This window comes from Aspergillus fumigatus, chromosome 8 (assembly GCF_000002655.1).
Source record: "Aspergillus fumigatus Af293 chromosome 8, whole genome shotgun sequence".
Lineage (NCBI taxonomy): Eukaryota > Fungi > Ascomycota > Eurotiomycetes > Eurotiales > Aspergillaceae > Aspergillus > Aspergillus fumigatus.
In genome coordinates this window covers 844,967-870,132 of record NC_007201.1, presented here as the reverse complement: position 1 = coordinate 870,132, position 25,166 = coordinate 844,967, and the positions used below count along the sequence as shown (strand labels likewise).

At 47.5% G+C, this 25,166-nt stretch overlaps 8 protein-coding genes across 8 annotated transcripts; 5 read left to right on the top strand and 3 right to left on the bottom strand.

Annotated features, from left to right (window-relative positions):
* Window positions 1-300: 300 nt before the first annotated feature.
* AFUA_8G04040 (cleavage/polyadenylation factor CFT1) lies at window positions 301-5,265 on the bottom strand. Its single transcript, XM_077805295.1, has 9 exons — window positions 3,075-5,265; window positions 2,707-3,020; window positions 2,473-2,640; window positions 2,032-2,394; window positions 1,782-1,980; window positions 1,661-1,736; window positions 1,135-1,588; window positions 929-1,076; window positions 301-871 (listed from the first exon to the last, which is right to left on the bottom strand). The coding sequence occupies exons 1-9, from the start codon at window positions 5,068-5,070 to the stop codon at window positions 390-392; spliced, it is 4,200 nt and encodes a 1,399-aa protein (XP_077661423.1). The 5' UTR covers window positions 5,071-5,265; the 3' UTR covers window positions 301-389.
* Window positions 5,266-5,349: 84 nt separating this feature from the next.
* AFUA_8G04030 (uncharacterized protein) lies at window positions 5,350-8,427 on the top strand. The gene is made up of 3 exons (XM_077805294.1): window positions 5,350-6,122; window positions 6,184-7,188; window positions 7,264-8,427. The coding sequence occupies exons 1-3, from the start codon at window positions 5,573-5,575 to the stop codon at window positions 7,398-7,400; spliced, it is 1,692 nt and encodes a 563-aa protein (XP_077661422.1). The 5' UTR covers window positions 5,350-5,572; the 3' UTR covers window positions 7,401-8,427.
* Window positions 8,428-8,564: 137 nt separating this feature from the next.
* AFUA_8G04020 (Atg14 domain-containing protein) lies at window positions 8,565-10,441 on the top strand. The gene has a single exon (XM_742116.2). It carries the CDS (start codon window positions 8,736-8,738, stop codon window positions 10,365-10,367), a length of 1,632 nt encoding a protein of 543 aa, XP_747209.1. The 5' UTR covers window positions 8,565-8,735; the 3' UTR covers window positions 10,368-10,441.
* Window positions 10,442-10,669: 228 nt separating this feature from the next.
* On the top strand, window positions 10,670-12,508 carry AFUA_8G04010 (putative ZIP family zinc transporter; the record flags this gene model as incomplete). Its single annotated transcript, XM_742115.3, has 4 exons — window positions 10,670-10,715; window positions 10,795-10,974; window positions 11,109-11,297; window positions 11,355-12,508. Exons 2-4 carry the CDS (start codon window positions 10,929-10,931, stop codon window positions 12,506-12,508), a joined length of 1,389 nt encoding a protein of 462 aa, XP_747208.3. The 5' UTR covers window positions 10,670-10,715; window positions 10,795-10,928.
* A 568-nt stretch (window positions 12,509-13,076) lies between these two features.
* Window positions 13,077-14,870, bottom strand: erg10B (acetyl-CoA C-acetyltransferase; the record flags this gene model as incomplete). The annotated part of the gene is made up of 5 exons (XM_742114.2): window positions 14,471-14,870; window positions 14,354-14,403; window positions 14,203-14,278; window positions 13,650-14,139; window positions 13,077-13,592 (listed from the first exon to the last, which is right to left on the bottom strand). The coding sequence occupies exons 1-5, from the start codon at window positions 14,542-14,544 to the stop codon at window positions 13,077-13,079; spliced, it is 1,206 nt and encodes a 401-aa protein (XP_747207.2). The 5' UTR covers window positions 14,545-14,870.
* Window positions 14,871-14,874: 4 nt separating this feature from the next.
* On the top strand, window positions 14,875-18,191 carry AFUA_8G03990 (U5 snRNP component Snu114, putative; the record flags this gene model as incomplete). The annotated part of the gene is made up of 4 exons (XM_742113.3): window positions 14,875-14,976; window positions 15,032-15,177; window positions 15,235-17,463; window positions 17,629-18,191. The coding sequence occupies exons 1-4, from the start codon at window positions 14,957-14,959 to the stop codon at window positions 18,189-18,191; spliced, it is 2,958 nt and encodes a 985-aa protein (XP_747206.2). The 5' UTR covers window positions 14,875-14,956.
* Window positions 18,192-18,369: 178 nt separating this feature from the next.
* AFUA_8G03980 (iron-sulfur cluster assembly protein CIA2) lies at window positions 18,370-19,265 on the bottom strand (the record flags this gene model as incomplete). The annotated part of the gene is made up of 2 exons (XM_742112.2): window positions 18,818-19,265; window positions 18,370-18,743 (listed from the first exon to the last, which is right to left on the bottom strand). Exons 1-2 carry the CDS (start codon window positions 19,110-19,112, stop codon window positions 18,370-18,372), a joined length of 669 nt encoding a protein of 222 aa, XP_747205.2. The 5' UTR covers window positions 19,113-19,265.
* Window positions 19,266-19,809: 544 nt separating this feature from the next.
* On the top strand, window positions 19,810-25,112 carry AFUA_8G03970 (Zn(II)2Cys6 transcription factor). The gene is made up of 11 exons (XM_077805293.1): window positions 19,810-20,505; window positions 20,749-21,075; window positions 21,145-21,512; window positions 21,573-21,617; window positions 21,735-22,259; window positions 22,321-22,662; window positions 22,733-23,014; window positions 23,075-23,628; window positions 23,678-24,135; window positions 24,194-24,505; window positions 24,598-25,112. The coding sequence occupies exons 3-11, from the start codon at window positions 21,458-21,460 to the stop codon at window positions 24,770-24,772; spliced, it is 2,748 nt and encodes a 915-aa protein (XP_077661421.1). The 5' UTR covers window positions 19,810-20,505; window positions 20,749-21,075; window positions 21,145-21,457; the 3' UTR covers window positions 24,773-25,112.
* Window positions 25,113-25,166: the final 54 nt, after the last annotated feature.

Below are 25,166 nucleotides of genomic sequence, written 5' to 3'. Positions count from 1 at the left end.
TCCACCTCGTGTCCAAGGAATTCTTCTATGGTGTTCTTCGCACTCAATTCATGGCCGTACTACTTGCCAGCGGTTCCTTAGCTTCTAGTGGCACATCAGATCCGCAAATGGGTAATGAATGCTATGTCTTTCAATGGCTATCGGCTCTCTTTTGTTTCTTGGTCAGTGCTATGGACCTTGTATGACTATCTAAAGGTGATATGAACTCTTAGCACTTCAGAGTGTGATGCCTTCGAATACTACGAGACTCATGGGCGCACCTCTACACAACAGACACACACACATATATAGATATATATAGACAGATAATAGAGATGCCTTGTTGTACGACTATCTTCAAGCGAGCCCTGATTGACTCGCGCAAACAGAGCTTTTCAAATAAAGTATTATTACAAATATCCCAGTCCCTCTGCACCAATAGCTTCGAGGTCAGCCTTGATCTCCCACTCATGTGCCCCAACCCGGGCAGCAATTTCCATCTTGCGGTGTTGTCCCATATCCAGCCATTGATACAGCAGATTTCCATCAAGCATGCCTCTCCCTGCCGTTCCGTCACTTTCAACGGCTCGGTAAGCTCGAGGGTTCAGGCCGCAAGGATGCTCCAGCGAATTCGCTAATTGGGACTGCAAGGCTGAAAGCCGGCGATATGACTCTTCAGGAACAGACGTCACAATGCCAACTGAGCCGCTCTGAGAGGTAATGAGGACTTGCTGGGATATGGTTTGGGAATCTATTTCCATTGAATCTGGGTTGGCCATTGCTTTCTCTGAGGAGACCATGGTACGTGGCAACAGAGTCATTGTTGTGGCAAAGTGACCCATGTGAAATTTGCTGCGGGCCAGCAATCTATCACCGTTAGATGATTTTGGATCTATTTGAAATCAGCGTTTGCCTTCCTCCGTAGTCTATCGATGTTACAAGATCTCACCTTCCGGGTCATACTGCAAGACATGGAGGTTGCAATCACTGTCAGCAACCAGAATGAACAGCTTATCACCATCAGGAAGAAACTCGGCAGCAACCACTTCAAGGTACCCTTGGTCTTTGCCAAAGAGGCTCATCTTGTATGGTTCCTCCTAAACCACCCGTTAGCTTGACTGATCCACCTGTATGTGTGGATGTAGGGGATCATACCGAGTAGCCCGCGAACCAAAGCCCTTTGACAGCATCCCCCATTATACACATTCCAGTACCCTTGAGCTCTTTCAGCACGTTGACATAACACTGCATATCCATGAAAGCAACGGGGAGCAGACTGCCATCCTCTTTCAGCCCCCTAACCATGCATTTCTGCCCTTGCGCAGCAATTAGGAATCCTTGACCGCCAATCTGTGATAGCGCAGTCACGGCACCTTTGACCAGCTCCTTGCCTATTAGTTTCAGTTTGCGGTCCGTCTCTGGTTTCTCCGGGTCCGGAACCACTTTGATCACTTCGAACACGTAAATACAGCCGCGAGAGGGGATGTCCTCGCCCCGAGCAAATGCCGTTCCGACAACAATCATATTCCTGCGCTCGTGGGTGTTTTCGGAAACTTCAAGGTCCATATTCTTTACCGCCATTACATATTCATCGGGACCTAGTGAGTAGCTTCACGAAGAAGAAGAAGAAGAAAAGTGTAAGTATTGGAAAACTAATTTGCAAGTTGGTTTAGGTGCATACCTATCGATAACCGTCCATGTTCTCGGACTCACGACTTTGAGCGAGCATTGGCGAAGCTCGGGGAGGAATGAAATTACTAGACCTGTTAACATGCGCATATATGTGATGACAAAAGTCATACCTTCGTTTCGCCAGTCCGGGTGCAATTCATCATCGTCAGGCAACTTGAAATCTGCGCTATGACTGGTACCCAGAACGTACGTTTCAGAGGAAGTAGCATAGGCCAAATGATCCACTTGCTCCCCGATACTGATTTTTCTCAAGGCCCATGTATAATCGAATAGGGTCTCTGATGGGAACCGACAGATGCGAAGCACGTCCTAGGAAATGATTCAGTATGTGCCGCATGAAGGTGGTGAAGTGGGAAAAACCTTCGAGTCCACATATATGAAGCCTGTATCAAGCGAAGGGCTGGCTAAGTCGAAAATGCTCAGGCTCCGCACGAATTCCCCTCTCAAACGAAAAACGTGGGGGCAGCTTTTGGCCGTTTTGAGAATGAAGCTTGCAGGCCGTCCAGGCATGAAAACGGCACTAAAATTTGATATATTGGGCAAAATCCGCAGTGACCTGGGCCTCGATAGCTTCTCGTTGGACTGCATTTCCTTCTCTGAAGTAGTGACCCTAGGCAATGTGTGATTAGATTCTTTAACGAAGCTTAGGCGAGTATGACTTTCGCCCTTGATATACGACGCAAATGCCTTATATATCACAAGGTCATCGCTTTCAGTGCGTAACTGCCTAGAATATTAGTACACGGTCCTACCTCGGGGGCCAAGGAAGGTGAAGTGGAAGGAAAAGACCCGGCGACGTACAATCAGATGAGGTGAAGGGTTCCAGGATTCGCCAAGATCTGCAATGACAGCCTCGGATAAGACCTCCCGCGTAGTAGAGCGCTTAGGGAGCTCAGTTGATAGTATCGGTGGTAAGCAGTCAATACCCTCGATAACTGATATCAGTTGCTGATCAGGCAATCGATAAACCTGACGATTGTTAGCATTGGCAAACTTGAGAAAGATGCTGGTGTGACTGGAGTCACAATGACTTACGTAAAGTCTGCAATCTATGCTAAGTAGGAAGAGAAACAATTCGCAACGAGTCCCCTGCTTCAAAGCAGGCCCCGTAGACGAGAAAAACTCAGCTTTGTCCCAATATAAGCAACAAGAGCGCCATTTGCCCGCCCTCGCAGCCTCGTTCAATTCCACCTCATCAAGGTCTCCACTATCATCTGCTTGAAGAATCATCAACGTTGAATCATCCCGAAGGATTGCTATGTATGGATCAGCCAAACTGGCGCTAACAGCCATGCGCTCATCGCTGGTGTCTTCGTCCCAGACCGGATAGATCTGGGCCAGGCCCAAGTCTGTCATTATTAGTTTGCTTATATGGTCCTTGATCTTCAGGGTTAGAGGCTCACCAATATCGTAGCTACGGACCTCGTTCCTCAGGACCTGAACAACTCGTTTTTTGCACGACAGCGTCCCAATCTCTATGGTCACATCGTTGTTTGGATTAAACTCAGGAGCTCTGAAGGGTTTCAAGTCTTGTGTGTCCGCAATGAAAACTTCTGACGTTTCCTTGTCTGGAGTTTCTGGCTTCGACAGTATAACATATTGGCGGTATTCTTGATTGATTTGCTGCTCATCAAGAACCAATGGTGCACCGCTGCCAAGAGCTACAACTGCTGTCCAAACCTCTTGTACAGATTGAGCGTCAAAAGAAGCCGTAACATCCGGTTCGATTTCGCGCTTCATCAGTACCAACCCACCATTTCTGCCAGAGCCTTGAGCAGCCACTAACTCAAGCTCGGAGCAGGCATTCTTAATCAGACGACCTGTGTTTTCAACAGTCGAAGCAGGCTTTCCTAGGGTTATATCTCTCAGGGGGCCAATATTTGGCAGTCTGTCGAGTGTCTGAAATATATACGCCCCGACTCCGGTCGTTTCAGCAGATGGACGGCGACCAAGGGCTGGTGTTTCAGGCTCCGCAGTATAAAGATCGTCTTCATAAGCGTCTTCTTCACTCTGACTATCGTCTGAGGCTTCTTCACGATCTTCTGCCACATTACTCATTCTTGGTCGAGATTTTTTTGGATTTGGCATTGAGGACCAGCTGAGAAGCACAGAATCTGCATCCTCGCTACCAAAAAAAACTCTGCCGCTTCCAAGAAAAGCTGAGGATGATGCAGCAGATTTCATGATAGTACCCCCAGCCTGTGTAGGTAGAGGGCGGAGTGAGATGCCTGACACTGACCTTCCGTCCAATTGGAAATGGACAAGCACCATATTGCCCGACGAAAGAACAAGAAGGAGATCCCCGGTGCTATCAGAAATATGCTCCACAACGCATCCTTCTAGCCGGAGTGCGAGGTCTGACTGATCAACCATGGAGAATGCCGAGACTTGTCTGGCGAACTCATTGACTCCAACCGCATTGGTTTTGCCTGCCTGATCGACGTGCACTAATTCGTTGGACCCGATAAGTAACGCGCCTCCAACTGGAGGTGGAAGGGCAACCACTTTGAACAAGTCGCTAGGCAATTTTGGTACCGAAAGTAAAGTCGTGGAAGCTCGCTGTTCCAAATCTAGTGTAAACACAGTATAAAAAATAGAATCTTTTCTTTCAGAGAGCAAAGCATGTGAGGTTGCAATCTGCGAGTACAGGATGCCGAATGTCGGCTCCCTATATTCATAAAGGAATGCAAGACTGACAGGGTGAAGTATAGAGGGATCCAACGCAGTTAAGGGAAGCACGAAGGACGAGGCATATGGGGTCTGATACACGGTGGAGTCTTTGCTCTTCAACCCATTGCCAACGTGATCCGATACTTGGTTGAGATCGTCTTGATGAAGATGAAATTCGTAATCGTCCATGGCTAGGTCATCTCCTGGTTGATGAAAGGGTAAAATTGCAAGATTCCGAATCCCGAAGTTGAAGACTGCGCATCTACTGCTCGGATCCACACTCAGGATACTGCCACAACTGCTCAGATCGGGTACCCATGGACTACGGGTTAGATCGTCCCGCTCATAGTAATGGATTGAAATGGTTGAGATCCCATGACGCTCTGGGTCCCATTCCACCAAGCTAAGTTTGGCATTGCGGAAAGCAAGTAAAAGAGCTTCACCACCGCTCTTAGAATTCAGGATTTTGACCCGACAGATGTCGACTACTGTTCCAGAAAGCGGATATTCTCGCTCCAGGACGAGCTTCGTTGTCTCTACCTGGTCTGGCCGCGCAGACTTAGTCTCAATGGTTTCACCTCTCGAGTGATGTTGAACCTTAAGCAAAGAGAAGATCTGGAGAACAGAGGTCTTCACGACGACCAGATTTTCCGCCGATGCTGAGAGAAATGGGATTGCCAGGGCATGAGTGACCCCGGAAGGGGATAACAATTCTGTATAGCACTGCATTTTTTGGGCGGCTGATTGCTATGGTTTTTCCTGCTAGAAACCTTTATCAACCTAATACAGTCCAAAACAATCAAGAAGGCAATACATTGCAATGTCAAGGGCAAGACTTGGGATTTAAAGGATGAATGAAGGGTGGCCATAGGCTGATGATCTATACAACTAAGTCTGCTGTGTTTTGAGTATTTTGCCATTCCTGTGTGATAGGTCACGTGATACAGTCTGCTTATTATGTTGATGATGTAATTGATAACAATCAGCTAAACTATCCATTACCCAGAGTGGTAACTCATGCACCCGACACACCATGATCGCTCATCGTTCTCACTGTTGTTACCACCTTTATCACAAGGGCTGATCAGAGAACCCCTGAACTATAGTAGTTTGCTCTGCTCCGCAAAGCCTGTGGGACTATTCATTTCGTTAAAGCTAACATATATGATAGCCTCGTCACCCTTGAGTTTTGCTTAGTTGGACTCCTTGAAGGCTTCGCAAATATGCCACCATGCCTCTTCCATGGATCTCCGTGATTTGGTTTGCGTATCTAATAGTGATATTTGTTCTGATTGTTGTTGCCTCAGTCTTTATACATGTATATCAGACGCCTCGGGATCGATCCTCATTCGTGACCTTCATCTGCGTCTTTTCCATTGCCGCTCTCCTTGCGACTGTAATGTTACTACCAGTTGATGTCGCTTTGGTTTCCTCAACGATATCATCCGCTCTGGGTCAGCGAGAAGAGTGGGCCACCCAAGAAGAGGTCGATAAAATTACCTACTCCTTAACAATTATCTATTACTCGCTATATTTCTTGGATGCTCTGCTCTGCTTTGTTGGAATCCCCTTTGCCTACTTCTGGCACGAGGAATATGATGAAGTAGCCTTCGAGGCGGGGGATCAGACAGCCTGCAAGCGGTTTTGGGCTGCTACCAAATACACTCTGACTTTCATTGCAGTAGTCATTGCGTTGGTTCTTGTTGGCTTCTTCGCTCCTATGATGGAGAGTCAACCTGGCCACGATCTGGGGTATTGGCGGGGATATTTGATCGAGAACCGTGAGTTTGACGCCTTTTCGGATGGCGACTTTCTTATCAGAACGCTCATGATGTCCTACAGAAGGTGAACATGCTTTCACATTTCTCCTCGGGTTCGTAACAATCATTGGCTCTTGTCTATATGCGTTCTATACACCTTCAGGGCTAGCAATGCTTCCAGCGCTTTTCCTCAGAAAATCAAGTTCTTTCGCAACCCAAACATTGGGAGGTTCTACAGCCATGGAACTGAATTTCAATCGTGAACGGCAGCGCCAATTGGAAGGTCGCTGCGGGGGTAATTCGGCGCTTCTATCTGCAAAAGACCGAAGAGAATTGGACACTTTGGTGCGAGAAGAGAGGACTCTCATCCGCCGGCAGCGTTTGATTGAAGGACGCCAAGAAGAAGACCAAAGCTGGCCAGTCACCGTTTACTCCAAACTGAAGACTATCCTCCGTCCATTTAGGCTTCTGGGCGGCTTCTGTCTATTCCTCGTTGGGCTTTCGACCTGGATCTCATTGCTCATGACCGTTGTTGATAAATTGATTAATTCGCCTTGCAAGCACCACTGTGGTTATGTACTCAGCCGTACCAACTTCAACCCTATCAGTTGGATTTTTATTCAATCTTCCAGGGCTTTTCCAACTGACTATATCATTTTTGCGCTTATTGTCTTCTTTTTCTTTTGGGGCTCGGTAGTCGGCGTTGTCGCAGTGGGCATTCGGTTTCTTTGGATACGAATTTTCCAAATTAGGAAAGGTCACACGTCACCCCAAGCCATGTTGCTGGCGACAGCCGTGCTGACGTTGATAACCCTGGGCTTGAATTACTCGATTGTCATGATGCTTGTACCCGGGTATGCAACATTTGGACCGCAAACTTTCTGCGATTTAGCCCCGACGTCTTCAGAAGAGCAGTCAGATTGCTCAAACCACAGGCATTTGGTCAAGCCATGTTCAGAGAAGGCCGATAGCACAGCTGCAGATAAGACCTGCACACCCAGCGTCGCAAGCACCATTTTAAATCGGGTGGCGCTGAATTTTCCACTTTTCGGTGCCTTGCTGCTTTGGGCACACTTTCTTTTCCTTGGTATATGGCAGACCTGTCCCAAGGCACTTTGTTTCTTATGTTGCAAACTTGAGGCTAACAATTGTGCAAAACTAGGTACCTACTTGATCGTCCTTGTGGCATCTCTCGTCCGCTCGCCGAGACTCGACGAACGCCAGCTGGAGGAGGACGTCGAAGAGGCCGAGGAAGAGAGTCTGTTAGCAAGCACCAGAAGAAGCGGCAATCCTACATGAGGGGATGTCCTATCGCTTCCAGAGAGCCCGCTACTTCGAATTATGAACGATTATTTAAAGAAGGTTTTTTTATATTCAAGAGGCGATAATAAGGAAGAGACAGCGGATATGGTGATTTTCGCCGAAGGATTATAACCTTGTGTCACGTGATTTGCATTAGTACCTCTAGGGTCGCAGTTTGCGAGATGCCGTCGTCGAGTCTCACGGTAACTTTCAAGCGGGCTGGTCTGAACTTCAAGGGAGCCTCTCTGGCAGTGTCCTTCAACTTGTTATACCTAAGACTTTGGGGCATTGTTCAGGAGAGCGAGAGCACTTTCGAAAGCCTTAACAACGTCGGCATCTGCATGGATATGTCAGCACGGCTTGGATGGCGGCAATTGTTGTACTCTCGCACAATGTTTTCTCCTGCTCTCTAAATCCTCTTCGGAGGTCTGCACATGCTGGGACTGGGTTTTGAACCTAGACATAAGTCAGCTGTACTGTCGGCTAGCTGTAAGGGTACAGGCCGAGACCTTTTCAGCGCTCTACTTTCATCACGAAGAACAGCAGACTGTGACCAGGCCGTAAATATCTAGACCAGCAATGTCAGAGATATGAGTCATGGCTTAGAAATGTACAAGGTACCTCGAGAAGCCTCAAAGATCGAGCCCGCAACTCTTCCTCGGCATTCCCATGTTGTTTCATAATATCTGAGTATAGTTGTTGAAGTCTTGTCCAGTGGCATTGTGACAAGTCGTCTGCCAACTGCCGTCTGACTTGGGGAACATTACGATGCTCATCCAAACCTTTCTGCTGATCCGGTCCGGATCCATGATCGCCGTAGTCAGTAGAAGCTTTGACGTCAGTTCCATCCAGTGAATCCATCTTTACATGCAGTGCCTTATCACGGCACTACTTCTCAAACGTTGTATAATTAGAGCGAAAGACAGAAGTTCTGAAATCGAATGGATGATTGTTTGCTCGCAGGATCTAAATTTTAAACAGCTTGTTTTACCATGCTGTCACTCCCTCCTCGCTAATAACGTGCTTCAGCATTGAACAGTTCATGGGAGTCTCCAGTTCTGCCAGATACCAGACTGCGTAGTTGCCTGAGGCATCCAGTGTGAGATCATGTGACGTCAACGTTCAAGCACATACCGCACCTCCAACTTGGCCTGTTACAAGGAAAAATTTAACTGCTGGGGGGTCCTGACCCATCATTCTTCGAATTTATACACTTCTTGATGTTTTATGAGTTGCCTAGCAGACAGACCGAGATTCATAGACTAATAGGAGGGCGCAAGAATGTGAGGTATCTGCTGAAGGCACGATAACACAATAGACAGTACGTTTGAGATGAATTGTCCTATTTGCTCTCGAGTCTCAAGCTCGCGCCTACGCTTTTACTGCCCCACCTGTGCCTGTAATCAAATCTACACACTACGTATCGATAATGCCAGGGCTCTCCTGGAGAAGGAAACCCTAGGACGGCAGGTCGAGAAAGCACTTCTGCATCAGACATCTCCTACTCTCTCTTATCATCGCTTCGAAGAATGCTCGACGCAGTCGCCAGATAAGGTGCCCAGTCCTCAGGATGTTCTGCAAATTATAACCGCAAAGGCCGAGTCTTCCATTAGGAGGAAAGAGCTTGCGCTTCAGATCCAGCAACTGAAATCAGAGATCAAAGACAGACAACTTGGCATTTCTCAGCGGAGGCTGACATTAGCCCGACGACGTTCAGATGCTGAGTCGTCAAAGTTTCAGCTGGAAAGTCGTGAGGTAGCTCTGATATGTGGTGTCCAGAATACCATCAAAAGGACGGAGCGTCTCTGGCATTCCTTGCACAGCAAGACAGTTGAGGCTCGGATCTTTCTTTGCCGGGAGGTTGCGAATCTTTACAGCCTAAGACAGTGGATGAAGCAGGATGGCAGTGAAATGAAGGAGACATACGTAATTGGTGGTGTCCCTATCGTTGATCTCCGAGACCTCAACGGGAAGTCCCAAAACTGCCCCCTCCTCCTGGATATGCCAGCACCCAGTATTAATGCCCAAATAGGTGCCACTGCGGTTCAAATATCAACATCATTCTCTAATATTGCTCATCTTCTAGTCCTCGTTTCACATTACTTATCTTTGAGGCTTCCAGCGGAGATTACCCTTCCTCATAAAGACCATCCCGTTCCCACGATTCATGCACCTATTGCGTCGTATATCTCACGGGAGTCGATCTTGACAGCCACCTCAACGCAGCCGCATAACCTTGCTTCATCTACTACGCACCCATTGGGCTTTCAGTCTAATCATTACCAACCTCGGCCTCTCACTATCGATAGAAGTTTACCAAAGCTCGCGAGGGAAGACCCAGAGTCATACGTCCTTTTCCTAGAAGGAGTTACATTGTTGGCTTGGAACGTGTCCTGGTTATGTCGTACGCAAGGACTCAATATCGCGTCGGACTCTTGGGAAGAGATCTGCAATATTGGGAAGAACATGTGGCAGCTACTTGTTGCTCCTCCGTTGGAGGAGGCAACTCTGATGAGGGCATTTGCTGTTCGAGAAACGAAACCTATGAAGCCCTTAAGAGACCTTCCTAAAACTTCTCTTCAAAAGACCATATCGTTCCCCATGATGGGGCATTACTCACATGGCACTGTGCATTCATTCCTCGGTGCTTCGGAAGGTACGGAGTTCGTTAGGACGTGGAGACTGCCGATACCGCTCAAGGTTGTTGACAAATTGAAATCAACACTCCTGGGAGAGATGGCGAGCGCGGAATGGGAAGTTCTCGAGGAGAAAGAGTGGAATGATAGTGAACAGAGTTCGACGAGAGTGCTTGCCCAAGGATCAAGGTCGCAGCCTGAAGACGACGTAATGCCGGACAAGAATCATGTCAGCCATATGGCATCAGCTAGTGGTGTTCGTAATGATTTAGATAGCACTAGCCGCCCACGGGGAAGTAGTGGCTGGACTAAATTGAGAAGTCGATAACGGGAAATCGTTACTGTACTTGTGATCCTAACCATCACCCATTTAACGAATAGCCTTTCATGAGAGACTTGGATAGAAAAAAAGCTGGCTACTATTGGTGTTGAGGCACGATATACAGCTTGCAATATTGTTTAGCAATGTAGATGGTCTTCTCAGCCCAAAAGAGAAGATTTAGAAAAAAAAAATTAACCTAGAACGCTGAATGATATGTGTGCTTTCAGTAGACTGGAAGATCTCATGATTGATAAGATAACAAGCATCTACACCCGGATTATCCTTTCACCTCTGACTACTCCGTCCTCCTCCAATCCGCATAATTGCTACCTACTCTACTCCATACAAAGACAGGTAAGATTTCGTCCTTCCATTCTGGCTCGCAACTCCTGCCTTATTTATTGTTTTGACGATGGTTCCTGTTCCCAAGCAGACTCTCCTGCTCTATAGTGTTAACACTCAATCTCGGCAGTCAATACAGAGAGGCCTGCTGTCCAAATAGCGTGTCAACCTCACTCTGTTCGGGTCATGGCATTGATCAAATCTTAAAGAAAGGCTCAGTTCAAGATGGGCCAGCTCACGCAATGGCTACAGCCAAACATGGCAGCTTCTGGTAAGTATTTTCTAATTCACGAATTTCATACTTATATCACCTAAAGAGCTCATTTGCATTGATAACGATTCTCTGGTCGCTACAACTTCGGTGTGGTAATGATTATATCGACTAATACTCCATCTTTGTTGCAGCCCTCAATCGAGGTATGCCTCTAGTCTCAGACTTCCCTGATTCCATTCTCCGGGCAGAGCTTAGTCGGAGGAATGAAATTCGGGGATCGACCAGCGATCGAGTAGCTTGTGGTTCGAAGGAGAAAGGTGCCTACAACACCCAAATACATGTGCTGGCATTGTTCCTTATTCTGGTTTTGAGCACATTAGGTAATGTTTACTATTGGAAACGCATGAAATTGTCTCGAATATACTGATCATGTATAGCATGTTCATTTCCAGTTCTTGCACGACGATTTCCTCGGCTACCGATACCGCGCCACTTTCTTTTCATCTCCAGGCATTTTGGAACGGGGGTCTTGATTGCCACAGCTTTCGTTCACTTGCTACCCACGGCATTCGTTTCTCTTACGGATCCTTGCCTCCCTCGTTTTTGGTCGGAGACCTATCGTGCAATGGCTGGATTTGTAGCCATGATATCGGTTTTTCTGGTTGTTGTTGTAGAAATGTTTTTCGCTACGAAAGGTGCTGGTCATGTTCATGGGAGCGAGTACGATCATTTAATTGGCAGTGTTGGGCGGGGTTCTAGCGAATCTGTTCGTGATGACGCAAATTATCTGAGGCTTGGCCGTCATCACTCGACGGAAAACCTGCGCCTTAATCTCATTCAAGCAAATATTTACGCGGATGGGGCGCAGGAGCAATCCAGTTCATTGTCCCGGATGTCAACAGATGGTGTTGAACAATCGCGGTCTAAGAAAATGGAGCCTTACGGTGAAACTGGCGACGCTGAATTTGGAGGTATCGATTCTCTGGACAATCACAGTCATTCTCCGGTCTCTGACTCGCATCCTCGCTACCTGCCATCCCAGCAGCGTGATTTGCATCCAAAATCGAGTCCTGTGTTACCAATGCAAAGCCCGCAGCGTCAGTTGCTGCAATGTCTTCTCCTCGAGGCTGGTATCCTCTTCCACAGTATCTTTATCGGTATGGCCCTCAGCGTCGCCACTGGTACGTCATTTGTTGTTCTTCTTGTGGCTATCTGCTTCCACCAAACTTTCGAAGGGTTCGCCCTTGGATCGCGTATTGCATCCTTGATACCAGACCTTTTTTCACCGTCGTCGCCGAAGCCCTGGCTTATGTCGCTTGCCTACGGAACTACAACACCTGTTGGACAAGCTATCGGCTTAGTTTTGCACAATCTCTATGACCCTGCAAGCACCACGGGCCTGCTCATGGTTGGCATCACCAATGCAGTCAGCAGCGGGTTATTACTTTTTGCTGGACTTGTGGAACTCTTAGCGGAGGACTTTCTAAGTGAGTCTAGCTACGCGACACTCAGGGGTCGGCGGCGTATTGAGGCCTGTATAGCCGTCGCGAGCGGGGCTCTGCTGATGGCATTTGTTGGCGCCTTTGCCTAAACTTTAGTCGGAATTTGTCTTGTATCTTTTTGTAGATATTGATTTATATAGACTGCTTACAGCTGCTCTCCGCCATGTACGATACATTGCGCAAACTTGGTTCTACGTATTCGTATAACTGTCTCATAGTTTTACGTAAATGTCCAATGCTCGAGTCAAACGCTCTCTTAAGATAAATGCCGGCGTCAGAACCGAGGGCTTCGTGTGAATAGTTGAAAATCTCCATCATGCTGCTTTCCTTTCCATCAAAAGGGCGCATATTGGCCAAGTATGCATGCCTTGACGCTATCGATTAACTTCAGAGATCACACTCCACACAAAGATAGAGTGAATTACAACACTCTAAGCTCACATATTGCCAGCACAAATAGTTTAGTAGACGTTTCTAGTCAATTCCTGAACAAGCCTGGCATATGTATATTCCAGCACGGAGCGTAATGACCAAAGTTGATCCTTCATGAGCTAGGAAATATGAACACGTTCACGCAAACAGTCCTAGGACCACAGAACATGTGCACGCTATGATATATTTAGTCGACACATATAGTGGAAAAGGCCAAAGGTCCATCTAAAGTAGCTCAACCACCAGAGCACTAGCTCCGCCGCCGCCGTTACAGATGCCAGCACAGCCAAGTTTTCCTTTCTTGGCCTTCAAAACACCGAGCAAGGTGGTCAAAATACGCGCACCACTAGCACCGATAGGGTGACCGATAGCAACAGCTCCACCATGAAGGTTAACCTTTTCCTCAGGAATGCCAAGTAACTTCATATTGGCAAGAGCAACAACGCTGAAAGCCTCGTTGATCTCAAAAGCATCAATGGCATCCTGGCCTACACCAGCATGTTTGAGCGCTTTCGGAATTGCAAGAGCTGGAGCAGTCGTGAATTTGCTGGGTTGCTGAGCAGCGTCTCCCCATCCAAGGATCTTCGCAACCGGCTTCAAATTGAGCTCCTTTAACTTAGCCTCTGAGACAAGGACAACAGCAGCAGCGCCGTCGTTGAGAGGAGAAGAGTTAGGCGCCGTCACGGTCCCAGAACCAGGTATAAACGCAGGCTTGATGGCTCGAAGTTTCTCCGGGTTGAGCTAAAAACTCAATGATCAGTCTGACATGAACATAGTGCGTCTGATGGAGGTGCTCACATTCTTCGGTTCTTCATCTTGCGTCACGGTCACATCTGGTTTTCCCCTAAATCCAGGAAGCTGGATAGGGGCAATCTCTTCGTCGAAAAGCCCAGCCTTCTGAGCCGCCTGAGCTTTTTCATAGGTGCGGATAGCATATTCATCCTGTTGTTCCCTGCTAAAACCATGATCTTGGGCGCACTCCTCCGCTTGTAATCCCATGAGTTCCTGCTTGCCTGCGTCAGTCAAGCCATCCTTCATGATGCCATCCACCAGACTTTGATGGCCGTATTTAGCACCTGTACGCAGGTTTGGGAGATAGTGTGGTGCGTTTGACATCGATTCCGTGCCGCCAGCCACAACGACGTCAGCATTTCCGGTCATGATAGTCTGGGCACCGAGTATGATCGCCTTCAACCCGGACGCGCAAACCTTGTTGACGGTGGTACAAATGGTCGACTCTTCAAGCCCAGCACCAAGCGCACATTGTCTAGCAGGATTCTGTCCGACACTACAAGATGCCATCAGTACCTGCCTTTGATAGGTTCAGAACACTCAAACAAGGCCAGCTCACTTTGCAGAAATGACATTACCGAAGAAAACCTCCTGCACGTCCGAAGGCTTAAGCCCGTCAACTTTGGCAAGAGCAGCTGTATACTACCATTAGAAAGATCGAACCCATTAGGAGAACCTTTTAGAAAACGCGCCATGAAATTACAACATACCCTTGATGGCATGGGCGCCAAGCTGCGGGGCAGTCAAGCTTGAGAGCGAACTATGCAGATGAGAAAAGGTCAACCTCATTCTTCAAGTGAAATAAACCACGAATTACGAAATCCTACCCCAAGAAAGATCCCACCGGTGTTCGGGCCGAAGAAACAATATAGACAGCTGGAAGCGAAGACATAGTAGTCATTTGTTGTGTTCAGACTTTCTAAGTAACAAAGAGTTTGATCCAAGCCTTGAAGAGGGCAGGCACCGCGACAATAACAATTCGCTAAGCGTCAACCTCGAGCTCTTTTGTCTGAGATCTAGACTGATTTAAGAGAGAATGTCTCCAAACGATGCCAGATGAAGAATCAGACGGATCCAGGGTGGGGGTTTGTAGGAAAATATAAGCACAGAGGTCAACCTCCCTTTTAGAGCAAAGCGGGGGGACCGACTTTTGCGTGTGGTAACTCTCAGTGGTTGGCCAAGCCGCCGGCCACTCGGCGAGTACCTAACTCGGACCTTCCGAAGTTCAGACAGCTTTTTTTGGTTTGAGCAAAGGAGGCATACGCTCCAACGTCTGGAGCCAGGTCTGTCCAGATTTAGAATTCATTCGCGCAATGGAGGATCTTTATGATGAGTATGCCATATGAAAATAAACTTATACAAGTAAAGCTTAACTGATCTGGCTCTAGGTTCGGCAATTACATTGGAGAGCCTGTGGACTCTGAGGAGGAAAACCAAGATGAAGAGCTCAAACCGCAGACATTTGCTTTTGACGAAGCATTTGGAGAGGAAGAAGATGAAAACCAAAATGCAGATCAATTGATGGAGGTTGACGGTATTTCATATTTATCCAAGCATTACTACCTCACACCCGTTCTGACCTCGTATGCAGAAGGCCCTTCAAATGCCGTCGTCCTACATGAAGACAAACAATATTATCCTAGTGCAAAGCAAGTCTACGGTGACGAGGTTGAGACCCTGGTTCAAGAGGAGGACTCGCAGCCACTTTCGCAACCCATTATCGCTCCCGTCCAGCAGAAGAAGTTTTCGATCGAGGAGGCCGATCTGCCACCCGTTCATTTCTCGCGAGAGTTTATGACAGACTTGCTCAGTTTTCCTAGTCAAATAAGGAACATCGCGCTTGTTGGCCATCTTCATCATGGGAAAACAGCGTTTATGGACATGCTTGTGACGGAGACGCATGATTTGACAGAGCGTCTGGAGAAGCGAGTAGGCAAGCGGAAGGAGGAACAGCTCCGCTATACCGATATTCACTTCTTAGAACGAGAGCGGGGTCTCTCTATAAAGTCGGCGCCTATGACTTTGGTACTCCAAAACACCAAAGGAAAATCTCATCTTTTCAATATTATTGATACTCCCGGCCATGTGAATTTCGTGGACGAGGTGGCCACATCGTCTCGGCTCGTCGACGGAATAGTGCTTGTCGTGGATGTCGTCGAAGGTGTGCAAGCGAACACAGAACAGATCATCAAGCACGCCGTGCTGGAAGGTCTCCCCATAACGATGGTCGTGAACAAGATGGACCGGCTGATTTTGGAGTTGAAGATTCCGCCAAATGATGCTTACTTCAAGTTAAAACACGTGGTCGAAGAGGTAAACACTATTATCGAGAGGACTCTGCCAGGGCAAGGGGAAAGGTATCGGCTGAGCCCTGAAAAGGGTAACGTTGCCTTTGCATGTGCCTCTATGGAATGGTGTTTTACCCTACAATCTTTCGCAAAAATGTATGCCGAGACTTATCCTCAAGTCGAAACGTCTGACTTCGCCTTACGTCTTTGGGGGGATATTTTCTTCAACCCAGGGAGCCGAAAGTTCACTCGAAAAGGAGTGGAAGAGAATTCCAAACGGACATTCGTTCAATTCGTCCTGGAGCCTATTTATAAACTCTACTCTCACACTATAAGTGAAAGTCCAGATGACCTGAAAGAAACGCTTGCGGGTGTCGGTATCAACTTGAAGCCGTCGCAACTCAAGTCAGATGCGAGGGTGCTACTCAACATGGTCTGCCATGAATTCTTTGGTCCTGCCACTGGCTTTGTGGACATGATCGTACAGCATATTCCCTCCCCAGTAGAAGGATCCCAGAGAACACTCGACAGGTACTATACTGGCCCCCTTGATACGAAAGTTGCAGCCGCCATGGCAGCCTGTGACCCGGACGGGCCGCTTGTTGTCCATGTCACAAAGCTCTTTACCAGCACGGATGCTACCAAGTTCCATGCGTTTGGAAGAGTCATGAGCGGGACGGCGCGCCCTGGTCAACCGGTCAGAGTGTTGGGCGAGGGCTATACACCTGAGGATGAAGAAGACATGGCCACAGCGACTATATCGGATACATGGATTGCAGAAACCTGCTATAGCATCCCAACCAGTGGTGTTCCTGCGGGAAACTTCGTTCTGTTAGGTGGTGTGGACAATTCCATCGTCAAGACTGCTACGATTGTCCCACTGAGGCTGGAGGATGACGAGGAAGCATACATCTTCAAACCTATTCGACACATGACAGAGTCTGTTTTCAAGGTTGCTGTTGAGCCAGTAAACCCATCAGAACTTCCCAAAATGCTTGACGGGCTGCGGAAGATTAATAAAAGCTACCCTCTCATCTCAACGAAAGTAGAAGAATCCGGTGAGCATGTGGTGTTGGGAACCGGAGAGCTTTACATGGATTGTGTGCTCCACGATCTTCGAAGACTTTATTCGGAGATGGAGATCAAGGTGTCCGACCCTGTCACCCGTTTCTGCGAAACTGTCGTTGAGACTTCGGCTATCATGTGCTATTCTATCACGCCAAATAAGAAGAATAAGATTACCATGATTGCGGAGCCCTTGGATGATGGGATTGCTGAAGACATTGAAAGCGGCAGAGTCAGTATCAAAGATCCAATCCGCAAAGTCGCGAGGTTCTTTGAAGACAAATACGATTGGGACAAGCTCGCAGCTAGAAGTATCTGGGCTTTCGGCCCTGACGAGATGGGCCCCAATATCCTACAAGACGACACGCTACCGTCGCAAGTGGACAAGAAGCTACTTGGAAATGTCAGGGATTCCATCACACAAGGTTTCAGCTGGGGCACACGGGAAGGCCCACTTTGCGAGGAACGTAAGTCTTCTGGTTGTTTTTCGATTGCCCAGTCCGTTTCCTTTCTTTCCAACGATCTCCTCCATCATTTCTCCTCCCCTCTCGAACCCTATAACGTTTTTTCCTGTCGAGGCACTTCCTATATCTTCAAACTATGACTAAATAAGGAGACTAATTTTGAAACAGCAATACGAAACACGAAGTTCAGGCTCACAGATGTATCTCTTGCTGACCAGGCCATTTATAGGGGAGGTGGTCAGATAATCCCTACGGCCCGACGTGCTGTTTATTCCTCCTTTCTCATGGCATCACCTCGCTTGATGGAACCCATATATTCTTGCACCATGACAGGGCCTGCAAATGCTGTGGCTTCGGTATATACAGTGCTTTCACGCAGAAGGGGCCATGTTCTGTCAGACGGGCCAATTGCCGGGACACCGCTGTATACGGTGCAAGGCTTGATTCCCGTTATTGACTCTTTCGGGTTCGAAACGGATCTCAGAATTCATACTCAAGGTCAAGCTGCGGTCAGTCTTGTGTTCGATCGATGGAGCGTCGTTCCAGGCGATCCGCTAGATCGCGAAGTCAAGACAAAGCCACTCGAGATGGCGCCCGCGATGGCCACAGCGAGGGATTTTGTATTGAAAACAAGGAGACGGAAAGGTTTGGCAGAAGATGTGACAGTGAGTAAATTTCTGGAACCGGAGCTCTGGAGAGGCCTGAAGGAAAGTGGCGTCTTGGATTCATGACGGGCTCATCCCCTGCTCAAACCGAATGAGAAGGGCATGCCACAAATGTCGATCTATCATGTAGACGTAATGTCATGAATGAAGCAACGTATTGTCGAGTCAAAGAATATACCTGCGAACGTCACAGTCTGGTGACACTGCGTTTGAAGTCTGAGCTGGTCACGCAGCTAGCTTCTGGTTATTGGCATGTTTCCAGCATCTTGGCGATAACGCCCATCAATGTTCCATTTTCGAGTGCAGCTGCCACTCTTTCCTTATCACCCAGTTGCTTATTAACCTCATCGGCGGTACTATGCGTTCCCTCCTTGATTCGCACGTCCACACGGAACCTGGGCGGAAGTGACTGTTCAAGCCGCACACGTACACCAAGACCAATAACGGTAGCCAGGCTACAGTGTGTGATTGTCGGGGTTATGAGAACTGTGACGGTGCGAAGAGGGGATCCGGGTACATGGGGAAGAGATGGCTTGATCATAATATCTGCAAGTGAGACAACAGCTAGTGATCCGAGCGAAATTGGATGTTCTGGGTCAGATATGGTTGAGACGAGGTCTAAGATGACTTAGTTCTTCTTCCGAGTGCAGCCACCACAAGACTAATCAGAAAGAAATCATTCACTTTCTTACCAAAAATCTCTTGTTCGTCTATTGGCTCATCTGACATGTCATCATCCTCTTCAGAGTCTGGGTGTGGAATCAGGGAGAAGGAATCGCCTGACTGCCCAAGAGACTGAAGTGTGGAACTGAAGATATCAGTTCCATAAGCATAGGGCTTCTGTGGCGCCTTTGGTATCCGAGTTGGCAGATCAGCGGCATTCAAGATTATCGGATTCGAGTTCTGCATTTCAGAGGCCATTTTGTATTGGCAAGACTGAGAGTCGGCGGTTTTGTAGCGTTGAGAGAGTATGCTAAACGTCAGCATTTCTTACAGAAGAGTGGGGGGAGGCAATATTTTATGTAGTCTAGGCATGCTTCCATGCAAAGCTCCACCCCACCAAATAGTACTTGGATAGATATAGAGCCGAGGAGGCTACCACACCAAAACAGACACCATCTATTAGTTTACCAGCGACACAGGGACCCCGGTACCAATCAGAACCGTGGGACTCATGAATTGGTAACCCTGACAAGGATATACTGTAATAGTTACTCAATTCAACACATACATTACCAACGACTGTTCATCAGGTTATGTACCAGAGGATGCGCATGTGGATGCTTCTCCAATATAATCATATTACTATTGAACCTCTTCTGCCAAAAATTCTAACAGTTGTTTTTAACCCGATAGGATGGCTATCTGCTGCGAGAGGATAATCTCGATGCATGTTTAGATAGATCTAGCTTACTTTTAGAAAGAGGAGTAAAAATCGATGCGCAGAACTCGACCGTATAGAAGCAGAGCGGAGTTCAGGGCGCCTAGTATCTTACTTTAGGCATTGCTATTATCTACCTAAGTAATGAGAAGTGGTCTTGAAAGAATGGGTATGAGGTTTCTAGTACAGAGTACTAGGTAGGTACTGTGAAATCTACGTTACGCAAGATCTTTAATATCTCGACTTATCAGAATAATCAGCATTACCCTTAACCCCTCCAATACCTTAAATTTCTTGGGTAGACTTGAATTACTTAATAGGCTCATTTTCCGCCCACCCATCTCTGATGCACTCACCACTCTCATCACAGATGGTCATTTGACCAATCTCTAGTAGACGAAGGTATCTATCTTAGGATTTGTCTACGGAGTACCTCCCGAGTTCTGCCTCTGTCTGCAGCACCCCACAGAAAATTGATATAACCCCAGAAATATTTAGCGTGTGCGGCCAAGAGTTATTAGCTGAAGTTCAAGTGCAGGCAAGTAGTGGAGTTGTCCTTTCATCATCTACATAATAGTCAGAGTACCTTACCAATCCCTCCATGTGGAAATTCGCATTGTCACCGATCCCCTTGTCTAATCCTCTGATCTCTATCCCATTGCCCCTCATTGCCTAAATTCTACTGTGCAATCCCTTGTGGCTTTTGTATTTCTTGGCCACCTGACTGTATTGGTTAGCGTTGATCCCAACCTCGATCTTTGCTGCCTTGAAACTTGTCCACTCTGGGAGACCATCTTCAATTGGGTGCGGTGTTTTAAGTCAGGCTCGTGCACCCCCTTTGTCATCTATTATCAAGGAACCCTCAATGATACGCTGATTGTTTTGGACAACGACGGGAGCTGAGTAGGCCCATGCCATCCTCTGTCTTTCATTGAGCGGCCTGACTTCCTACATCTCTCTACTCGTTTCCCAAAGAGCAATCTCAGCATCAGCCATCTGGTTAGTCGCCACAATATTCCTCCTGCCCAATGCATCGGCGTCTCCTGGCATATGCCTGCGCCATTGAAGTCCCACGAGCCTCCATCTATTTCTTCACCCTTTTCTTCTAGACAAGAAGGCAATGATTTTGTTTCGTCATTTGAATTCAGACTTGTGACTGCAATCTGGCATCTTTATCCTTTCGCCTTTTTCAAATTTCTTCCAGTTGGACAATGACTAACGACTAAATGAGGGCACCTGCAGTGCAAATCTCAGCTACTATTATACCATTCACTACCACGTCAGCGCCTTAATGTCCGCAATTATTTCCTCGAGCTCTGATGGTATCCTATACCAGATAAGGAGAAAGAAGGTTTATCATTTCTTCAGACCTTGCAACGCGTCCCGCAGTTCCCAAAATAGCAGATTAATCGCCAGGCATAATTGTTGAGAAGCCGTCGCCTTCGGAAACTCACACAATCATTGGCCACTGTTTATGCATAGTTGTCGGCGAATTTGCGGCGTCCATTATATCGATACAGGCTTCGGAGAGACCTACGTTTCTTCACCAGATGGTCACTGAACTCAATCGTGAGTCTGCTCACACGGGCCGAATCCTCCAGGTTATGCTTTTGCTGACGTGCTCTCGTTGTGCGCTAGTCGGTTCCTGGCTATATCGATTCCCTCGTTCTACACCCGATACACATGGTTCAAGCTCTTCTACATCGAATGTGACTGTGGGACTTCGTCAAACTAGTCATACTCTTCCATAAGCTACAGTCTCACCTGGCGAAACTGAGGCCATTGGTGATCTCTTTATCTTTTGCTGATGGATCCAAGCAAGGCGGGTCTTTGCGAATAAATACTCACAATAGTTTTTTACAGCTTGGTCACGAGCGTAGACCCTGCGGCTACCGGGCTGAGTCGCCTCCACCTTTACGGCCTCATTGATCCGCATAAAACAAGCATCACAATGCAAGGCCACGCTTTCTCGCCTTCAAATGGTCCCCCAAGGGAGGGGCACAAGAGTAAGTCGCCCTTTATTGGATCTTTCGTCAATTCAGGTTAATAACTTGCCTACAATGTAGACTACGTATTTGTTGATGAGCATAATAGGCACAAGAGGCTGAAAGGTTTGTCGTTCTTCTCTTCATATTTTGTGCCCTCTTTTCCCCTCCGTTCCCTACTTAAATCCTGAATTATTAAGGTCGAGCATTGTTTGGTCCTGTGGTTGACTCATGCGTTGCTAGTAATGCGAGCCTGCAATGGCTGCAGAAAACGGAAAATAAAGTGTGACGCTGCCACAACGAATACCTGGCCCTGCTCAGCTTGCACTCGCTTGAAGCTCGTATGTGTCCCTCCTACCATTGGACAGGATAGCGACTTCCAATCGGAGCAAGGTCTTGAGGCAACTTCAATGGGCGCCTTAGGAGCTTCTCAAGCGAATTCAGCCTCGCATTATTCCTATTCAGTGCCTCAGAGCTTCGGCGCTGGAATCCAGCCTACTGCTGGAAATAGTCAGCCCTATAGCGACGGTGCCGGAATCATGCCTCAATACGCCCCAAATGGTCCCACCCAACACAATATCTATGAAGTACGGTCATCGCATTTACCCGTAACAGGCCATGCCTACCAGCACGCCCAAGTATTTCCTACCACTCCAAATCACGGTCTTGATAACTCGAATACTGGCATTTTCCCGGACGATGATCAATCTACTGCCGAGAACCTTAGCGAAGTTTTGGGTGAATTGAAAATCGATGAAACTGGTATCGGTAAGATCAATAGCGTCAGTCCTTTGGCGGTAAGAGAAGAATGCTGATATTGCAATTAAAGCACCCTATATTCGACAACAACGGAAAGAGCGATTGGAAGCGGAAGCTCCAGTTCAGGATGAAATTGAGGAAAGACTGCCACCTCTAAGCACCGGGGCAGGCTCCACCATCCGTATTCCCCCGGAGCTAATGCCCTCCGATGACGAAGTGATGAATTACTTCAAGATTTACTTTGACGATATACATCCTTACATTCCCGTGGTTCATCGATCTCATCTTTACTACCAATGGCAGAATGAACGGAATTCCATATCTCCTCTACTCCTCGAAGCACTTTTCGCTTGTTCCGGAAGGTTATCAGACGATCCGGCTCAGGGCGCACAGTGGCTCGCATTGGCAAACAGTAAGTTGGTCGCTTTGTATGCGTTGCATGGAGCACGAACAGTCAATAACGAATGGTCATACAATGATAGGACATGAGTCCAGTTTCATGGATGTACCACGCTTAAGCACCATTCAAGCTTTGCTTTTGCTATTGAAAGCTCGAGAGTCACTGCCAAAGAAGGGTTATTATTATCGTTCATGGCAAACTGTGAAGACAATCGTGTCGATGTCGAAGGACTTAGACATCCATGAACATTACAATACCCACGCAGAGGGCAGGCCTTGTGAGTTGGATTCAGTGGAATGTCTTGTGCAGACAAGAATATGGCAAGCCCTCTTGGTTGTCGAAGTGATGATCGGTGCACCACAAGGTATGTCGATATCTGCTTCGTTGGCTTTGACTGCTTTGGTTGATTGCGTTATCTTGTTAGGTCGATCGGATTACGGGGTAGACCCGGAGACTGTCGATATGCGGCCGACTCTAGATATCGATGGTCTCGACCAGTTCGAAATCGACCGCTCGAGGCAATATGCATACTTTGTCAGAAACGCCTATCATATCCGTTTGATCACCGATATATATCACAAAATCAAGAAACAGAAAGACTGGGGAGCGAATCCCAGATTTGTTGAAAAAAACCCCCTTTTTACCGATTGGCTCCAAAGCCTCCCTCAAGACTTACAGATTAATTATCCTAGCGATGGTTCGCCGCCATGGATACCCTCACATTTTGTTGGAAATATGCACTCGCATTGCCATCTTGGCATCATCTTACTACATCGACCACAATTGTTGGCATCCAAGTCCTTTGCGGCCGGTGGAGGATGGAAGATTCACATGGCGTTGTGCTATTCCTCCGCAAAAAGCCTGTGTAGGCTTCAGGAAGGTATATTAGAGCGTTTCGGTCTGCGCGGTCTTCTGTTCATGCAAAGAGGTATCAATTTCGCAATATACTGCATTCTGACATGCACTATGCTGCATCTGGTAAGTGTAACGAGTTTGTGCTGTCTGGTACTGGATTAACTCTTCTAAGATTGCTATTACCTCCCCTGATCCTCATTTTCATACCGATGCGAGGGACTACTTCACACGTCACATGCGTATCCTTGAGAAATGTTCTTCGGCTTGGCCTATGCCTGAAATACAGGCACAGATTGACTCCCTGCGACTCGCGTTCTCCGCTGACATCAATCGCCCTTTCGAACTAAAATCTACATTTCCTTACGGGAGTCCCTCAGAACCGTACCATCCGAGCCCACCACTTGGGTCAAGTTACCATGCTCAATTGGACCAGGTTCCGAGTAACGTGCAGAATAGAGTGTGTTATGCTTACCCAATGACGCCGCCCATATCGGCTGGCACTGAGGACTCAAAGTCTGACTCATGTCAGCTTCAACCTATGGGCATGCTTGCACCGCACCCACATCACAGTCATTCGGTAGATGGTCCGTTAGTTGACGAAAATAACTGGGATCCCACTCGAATCATAAAGTATGCACTTCCCTGGCTGTTCCATTGTGACAGAGTTGTTTGCTAACGTCCTCATCAGCCAGTGGGACCTGGCATTCCCTGTCGCCCCTTCAAATGTGAATACAAACTCGCCGCCCATGGGCATAGGCCAGTCTACACAAGGAACCACTGGTGTATCAAACCAGTTTCCCGTTCACTATGAGGCACCGAAAATGTCATCGATCGCAACTACCCAACCTCTTCCTCAAACTCAGTTCAATGGACACACAGTCCTATTTACAGCACGTGACTGGCAACAGAGTGTTGCTAGTGTATATGATCCTAATGGCTTGAAACGGAGGTGGGCACACTCCATCGACACTACCGAGCAGAGTAACACCAAACGTCAGCGGTAAAAAATTACTGTGTTCATGTTCACTATGCTTCACTCCACCTCATTGGCTCATTATCTGCAAACGTTATATTTGAGCCTAAATATCATAGAGAATCTTGGACTTGTTGGTCTCGTTCTCTCACTATTGAATTAGTCTCTCTTTCACTTCTAGGCCATGCTAATTGTAGGGCCACGGCTCCCCATACGAGCTCGAGAGGGTCAGATCTCCAGAGATCAATGCTTCGACTTGCCAGCCTCATAGTCAACAATGTAGTTTATGTCTAGTTCCATGATATTTCATGTAATACAAAAGATATATGGATGGCATGGTGGCAGCTGGCATACCCATCTACAAACTGCCTGATAACATATCAAGAAGCCTATCGCGATCAAAATCTGCGTCGACCACTACTCTTAGGAGAAAACTCTCAGTGCACAAGCTTAGGAATATTGCCTCCATCGAGAAAGTCGCCAAATTGCACTACAAAGAATGCCTGCGTATAGGGAGACAAGCCAGAACAGATCATCAATAACCCTTCATGCTCACGTCATGAGGGGCTAGACGGGACAGTCATCAGAAGCAAAGCCCTGACATGAGATAATAACCAACTGCCATCCAGCTCGTATAAGTGAGGAAAAAGGTGTCAGTATATCGAATTGGGCCGACAAAACGGATTTA

Bases quoted from the DNA above. Each gene is read 5' to 3' on its own strand.
- AFUA_8G03970 (XM_077805293.1), top strand. From the start codon at position 21,458: ATGCAAGGCCACGCTTTCTCGCCTTCAAATGGTCCCCCAAGGGAGGGG. The intron at 21,513-21,572 runs GTAAGTCGCCCT...CCTACAATGTAG, and splicing joins CCCAAGGGAGGGGCACAAGA to ACTACGTATTTGTTGATGAG. The intron at 23,629-23,677 runs GTAAGTGTAACG...AACTCTTCTAAG, and splicing joins CATGCACTATGCTGCATCTG to ATTGCTATTACCTCCCCTGA.
- AFUA_8G04040 (XM_077805295.1), bottom strand. From the start codon at position 5,070: ATGCAGTGCTATACAGAATTGTTATCCCCTTCCGGGGTCACTCATGCC. The intron at 3,021-3,074 runs GTGAGCCTCTAA...TAATAATGACAG, and splicing joins GGTCCGTAGCTACGATATTG to ACTTGGGCCTGGCCCAGATC. The intron at 2,641-2,706 runs GTAAGTCATTGT...AACAATCGTCAG, and splicing joins GCATAGATTGCAGACTTTAC to GTTTATCGATTGCCTGATCA.
- AFUA_8G04030 (XM_077805294.1), top strand. From the start codon at position 5,573: ATGCCTCTTCCATGGATCTCCGTGATTTGGTTTGCGTATCTAATAGTG. The intron at 6,123-6,183 runs GTGAGTTTGACG...GATGTCCTACAG, and splicing joins GGGATATTTGATCGAGAACC to AAGGTGAACATGCTTTCACA. The intron at 7,189-7,263 runs GTATATGGCAGA...GTGCAAAACTAG, and splicing joins GGCACACTTTCTTTTCCTTG to GTACCTACTTGATCGTCCTT.
- AFUA_8G04020 (XM_742116.2), top strand. From the start codon at position 8,736: ATGAATTGTCCTATTTGCTCTCGAGTCTCAAGCTCGCGCCTACGCTTT.